Below are 6,244 nucleotides of genomic sequence, written 5' to 3' on the forward strand. Positions count from 1 at the left end.
TGTGGCAAGCTAGGACACTTCATCAAGGATTGCCTCCTCCTAAAGCAAGATCAGTATAACAACAACTTTGACAAAGCAGCCAAGAGGAACCAGGTTCCTGACAAATGCTTCAAGAGGAAGAATGATGCTGACAATGTTGTAAAGCAAGCTCTTGCTGCATGGGGGACTGCTCCAACGAACTTGAAGAAGAAAACGACCATGGTGGTAATTTAATGATGGCAGTGGAAAATGAAGCAACTGAGTATTATTCAATCTTTGCTTTAATGGCTCAATCTGATGAAGATGAAGATGAGATAAACTTTCTGGATGTTCAGAGAAATATGAAATCCTACTCTCCTAAAAAGCTCATGTCATTAGCAAATATGCTAATTGATGCATACCATAGTCTTATCAATGATAAAGATGCATTAACTATGGAATTAAGGGAAGCTGAACAAACCAGAGATGACCTAGTAGTCGTTGTAGTAGATTTGAAAGAAATAATAGAGAACCTGAAAAAAGAAAAGAATGCCTTGGAAGAGAAAATTGCTAGTATAGAACATGAAAGAGATGATCTAATGATGGTAGTGGTGGACTTAAAAGAAACCATTGAGTGTCCAAGTAAAGAAAAAGAAACCTTGACTAAGAGAGTTGCTATCATTGAGCAAGAAAGAGATGACCTAGTAGTGGTGGTAGTAAACTTGAAAGAAACAATAGAGGAATTTAAAATAGTAATAGGGCTAAAAACTCTAAAAAATGGAAAGGAAGTTGCAAGTGAAGCACAAATTAAGCTTGAAAATGAGTTAAATTTGGTAAAGACTAGCTTGTGTGTTGAACTTGAGAAAAACAAACAACTTCAAGAAGAACTAGGGAAAGTAAAGAGTAATCTTAAAAAATCGCTTAAATGGACCTGGTCCTCAGATCCTATCACTCCCATGTACACCAACTCTGCGGGAAACAGGCAGGGGATTGGGTTTCAAAGGGAAAAGATTCCCTACGACCCTCATAGAAAGTATGTTACTGTACCTGACAATTGGCTATGTACCCACTGTAGTAATAATGTGCACCTCAAGGAAAATTGCATGGCCAGGGTTCAGTCTCATTAGAAAAATAAAGTCTTTGCTGAGAGAGCAACTACTGCAAGAGGACCTGGTCCGTCAAATAGGAAACCATCAAATAGGAAACACATTTTTCCTGCTTGGACTAAGAGAGCACTCATTCATCTCTTTTCTCCTAACAAGGGACCCAAACTCATTTGGGTTCGTAAATCTAACCCTTAATTTTTGTGTGCAGGGAGCAGTGAAGTAGAGCAGCCAATAATGACATATGAACAGCGGCTGCTCAAAGGAAATGAATAGAAATACAATCAATTTCCTTCACTAAAAGCCCTACAAGGAGGGAGTGTACCCTTTTGAAAATGGCTATAAGGGGGTACGATCTAGGAGTTGGAAGATTTGTGTCAAAGGAAATAAGGTGGAATTCTTGTCCATGATATGCACAATCTCAAATCCTGTGACTGGTGAGGTGATATTGTAAACAAAAGACACAAGAGTACTTATGTTGTTGTGCTCGAGTTTCTGCATAGTAGAGATATAATTTGGTTGAAAGCTATTGAAGACAATGTTGAACTATGGGACAGAAGACTGGAGCATTGCAAGTTGTCTATCACTAAACAAACTGGATTTGAAGGACTTGGTTCATCGCCTGATCAAGTTGAGTAACAAGTAATATGAAGTATGCAATGCTTGTGCAAAAGGAAAGCATGTCAGATCTTCATTCAAACCCAAAAGGAGCAGACAGCACTTCAGAACCAAGGATGGGATCTTTCAAGTAATTGTGGCCTTTGTCTAGAAGATCCAGGTATAGATAGAAACAAACGTGGCTTGCATCGGATCAAATCATGGAACATGTTTGGATAATGCCATATGTGGATGAATGTTGTATTCAAAAAAGAATTACTCAACCACTTAGCTCAAATAACACCACATCAGATGGAGTTGTTGAAAAGAAGAAAGGTACTCTTGAAGATTGGACACGGTCAACATTATTTGATAGAGGGATTGCAAACATCCTGACCAAAGCTGCTGACTCAATTGGGGATATCTGGGTACAATTGTTATGTTCTCAACAATGGGAAGTGTCAACTTTGAAAATTTGATGGTAATCTTCCTTATGTACTCGTCTCAAAAGAGAATAGAAATACTGATCAAGGTAGAGAACGCCCATTGATTGCAGCAAGAAACAGGGTCCTGCGTCTATAACAACGGAAGCTGAAAAATGAGTTGTTGGAAAGAGAGTTTTGGCATAGAAGCGCCACAGGTCATCAGCACTCCCATTGTCACAGCTACATGCCCAGACATGGATGAACCCGATTCTCCTCTAAATCAAACCATGCATAGAGACATCACTTAATCACTCATGTATCTCACTACAAATAGACTAGACATCGTGCTCAGAGTTGGGTCGATGCAAGGTTTCAGTCAAATCCAAAGGATTCTCATCTAAAAGCTGGTGTAAGAATTTTGAGATATCTTAGAGGAACACAGGACCTGGTTCTCTACTGTCCTCCAAGTAATGGATAGGAAAAGCTCGCCTGAGATTGGAAACTCTCTGGATTCATGTCTTGTCTCATAAGGCTCAAGGAAGCAAAATTCAATGGCACTCTCAATAGCTAAAGCAGAATATGTATCATCAGCCTCATGATTTTCTCAAGTGTTGTGGACTAAGCAGTAAATTGGAAGAACTTGAGTCCATCTCAAGAGGACCAAATACAGTGACTGCATCAAGTTGCAGACATCTTCACCAAAAGCCCTGGGAAGAAAGCATTCTGAGAAAAATCACCCTACACTGGGGGATGATAAAACCCAATTAAGAACCTAGTCCCTCATGATTGGTTATGAAAGTCATAGTCAGGTAAAATCTAGCTAAAGTATTTTCTGGCTAAGTCACTCACATCTATACCGTTACAGGTAGAACGTGCATGCTGACTACAAAAGTAGATGATACAGTACATGATGAATAAGGAGTTAAAACTCACTTGCCAGACCTATCAGGGAACCTAGTTTTTCTGATACAGGTTAGTAGCTTCTTTGTTCTTTCATACACAATTTAAAATGGACAAAAACAATGCCACATCATCATCAGCGTGACAATCTCTTTAAAGTTGTATCTCTTCAGCCAATACGTCACAACCCAAATGTCACTCCTTTTCTGAGAGATACATCTCCCAAACAAAAGGTTGTTGCCATTTCAGAACCGGTCCCTCATCATAATTAAATCAACATCACAACCCTTTATCTTCCAAACTCAAAATTCCTTTTTTGTCTTCTCTCTTCTCAAATCCACAGTCCTTCGAGAATAATCTCATCATGTATGAAAATCAAGCAACCTTGAGTGTGCCTGACAATACTGTGATTGAGTTCTCACCAATCAGTATCTCAGCGGTGAACTCCTCTCTCAACACAATTACTAGTCCAAACCCTAAAACAGAGTCTCCTCCACACTCTACTCCCTCTCCTACTCACTCCGAGTCTACTCCTCATCTGAGCAAGTCTGAGAATGTTTGTCCTCCTCTAGTCTCACCCGTCAAACAGAGTCAACAGGGTGAATAGGGTAAACAAAGGAACCTCGTTCAGGAACCTTCAACTATATCCATGGTTGGACACTTGAGTGAATATCTAATGATTAGTCATGAAGAGACTGAGACCACCATGACAAGTTGTGACTCTGTAGGTATCACTCCTTCGACTGTTGAAATCACCATGGAACCATAAGAAAAGGAGGGCATAGAGAATACGTTTTCCATTGCGTCAGAAGGGGTCATTGTAGAGGAATGTGCAGGAAGATTTGAGCCTCAGAGGGAAGAGCCTCAACCATCAGAAGCAAAGGGAGCAATTGTGCCATTTGAACAACCTACACAAGATGATGCTACTGGGGTCCCAAATGATGAACCTGATCCCTCGGTGGAGGATCCAGGTCAAGAGTCATCTCCTCAGGTCAGTATTGATCCTGCTCCCTTTCCCCACTTCTATGATGAGCCTTTGAATATGGTGGTGCCTGAGACAAATCCTGACAGTGAAGAAGACACAGATGATTTGGTTTATGCTAGTTTTATCAGGGCTAGGACTAAGCTAGTGGTAACTTCATAGCCACCTCTTAAGCGACCTACTACATGGTTGCAGCAAAAAGAGGCTCTAGAGTATGCTCTCAAGAAGAATAAAGGAGTCGGAGAAGGAAAAGGTTGGTCAAAGATGGAAAAGTTGTACAAGCAAAGGGTGTCCCTATAGTTGATGTAGATAAGGAAACCAAAGAGGAACCTAGTTCCCTAACCCGCAAGTCTTCAAGGAAGAAGCACTCTCTCTCTCTCTCTCAATCCGAAAGGCACTCCTTTAAGGGTGCTGAGAGTTCTTCCAAGAGTGTTGTTACTGGTTCCAGTGATAAGTTGGTAAAAAATTCTGGTGACAAGATAGTGAAGGAGCGTGGTGACAAGTCTGATGAGGAAGAAGTGGAAAAATCTGGTGAACATATACAGAACAAGTCCGTGGAGAAGGAAAAGTATGTTGGCAAGTCAGTGAAAAGAAAAAGGGATGATGATGATGATGAGGAACCTGGTTCCATCAAGAAAGGAAAAGTTAGTGGGTCTCTAAGGTCTAAGAAAAGGAAGTTGGGGAATTAGAAAGTACTGTGGGGGCGCACATTTTCCTCTGACATTCTAGAGAGTGCTGGGATGAGACAATTAGTGGACGTTTATGACTCTTAACAGTGGACCCATCTATTTACAAGTGAGGCTCCTATAGTGTATGAGGAGGAGTTACGGATTTTCTACACTAACCTCGTCACATTAGATGGTGATCAAATCTGTGTGTTGGTAAATATGGTGGACATAGTAATGGACTCTGCCTTATTGGGGTTAATTCTGGGTGTTTCTGCCGAAGGACTGTCATCTGCTCAAGGTACATGTACATCAAACTTTAGAAATGCTATTGTCAAGGACAAGGAAATACGGCATAGGGAACAGGTGCATAAGAAGTCACTCCTTCCAGTATATCAGTTGCTCTTTGAGATGGTTAACAAAGTATTGCTTCACCGTGCTAAAAGAATATTTGTTGCATCCAAAGCTGACCTATTCCTTATGGAAGCCTTGGATAATTTTACCACCATCAATTTGCCTGCCATAATGATTAAGCATATGCAGAATATAGAAAACCTTAAGGATGGGAATCTTGGACTACCTTATGGTTTTCTTCTCACAAAGATCTTTGAGTTCTTCAAAGTACCTTTGGGACAGGCCAAGATGAGGACTAAAAAGCGATCCTTTTCAAAAACTACTCTTGAGGAGTGTGAGTGTATTGAGAAAGACGGATGAGTTGGAAGCACTTCCACTATCTCTCAACTGATAAATGCTCAGAATAGTGCTACAGAGGAGATCAGGAAGTTGAAGGCTAGGAACGTGATTCTTGAGAGTCAGCTCAGTTAGTTGCAAGAGGCACCTGGTTCCATTAGTTCTCACAGCTCAGAGGTTGCATGCTTAACAAAGGAAAATGTTGAACTCAGAAAACAGGTGGAAGACCTGAAAGAAAGACTGCTCAATGAGCAAATGTCCGCAAATGCTCGCATAGATCTTGTCCTCCAAACCCTTGCTTCCTCTTACAAGCCCCCTTCCTCCAGTGTCCCTTAAAGAATGTCCCCTTAGTGTCCAGTTTCAGAGTCTATCTTCTTAAGTTGTTTTTGGTGATGTTTTTGTTGTTTCTAGCAATTGTTTTTTTGTTTGTTTTAGACTGTGGATGAAAACAATGATTCTGCTCCCGCCTGTAAAAGTCCAAAACTGGTTAATGAAAGTAATTTCCTTTTGCTATCTATGATGCTGCTCTTTTGTTTATATTTTCTATCATGTTGTAAGCACATAAGTGGCATGAGTTAAATACACTAGACTTCCTTCTGCTTCTTACTCGTGCTGTGCTTTTTATGATGCCAATAGGGGGAAGATTTAAGGGGGGAGATTTAATTGAATCATAAAGAGCATAAATGAATACTAATTTGAAGGGGGGGAAATGCGGATTTAGGGGGAACTCACAAAAGTTTCAGGTACTGATTAAAGGGGAATGCAGAGCTTCAGGGGGAACTTAAGGTCTTTCTGGTTCACAATCTGGTTCTTTATGGCTCTTTCTAGGATTCACAATTATAAGTTTCTCATCATCAAAAAAGAAAAAATTTATAGGTTACAAGTACTTTGGTCATAAGTACTTTACTTTACATTTTGATGATA

General features: G+C 40.3%; 1 protein-coding gene across 1 annotated transcript; it reads left to right on the forward strand.

The window, feature by feature from the left end:
* The first annotated feature begins 215 nt into the window (after window positions 1–215).
* LOC138871438 (uncharacterized) lies at window positions 216–5,344 on the forward strand. The gene is made up of 6 exons (XM_070149318.1): window positions 216–991; window positions 1,736–1,839; window positions 3,793–4,115; window positions 4,161–4,218; window positions 4,275–4,609; window positions 4,742–5,344. Exons 1-6 carry the CDS (start codon window positions 216–218, stop codon window positions 5,342–5,344), a joined length of 2,199 nt encoding a protein of 732 aa, XP_070005419.1.
* The last annotated feature ends 900 nt before the right edge of the window (window positions 5,345–6,244 follow it).

This window comes from Nicotiana sylvestris, chromosome 6, assembly GCF_000393655.2.
Source record: "Nicotiana sylvestris chromosome 6, ASM39365v2, whole genome shotgun sequence".
NCBI lineage: Eukaryota > Viridiplantae > Streptophyta > Magnoliopsida > Solanales > Solanaceae > Nicotiana > Nicotiana sylvestris.

Bases quoted from the DNA above. Each gene is read 5' to 3' on its own strand.
- LOC138871438 (XM_070149318.1), top strand. From the start codon at position 216: ATGGCAGTGGAAAATGAAGCAACTGAGTATTATTCAATCTTTGCTTTA. The intron at 4,219-4,274 runs GTTGGTCAAAGA...TAGTTGATGTAG, and splicing joins AGGAGTCGGAGAAGGAAAAG to ATAAGGAAACCAAAGAGGAA. The intron at 4,610-4,741 runs GTTAGTGGGTCT...GACTCTTAACAG, and splicing joins GTTCCATCAAGAAAGGAAAA to TGGACCCATCTATTTACAAG.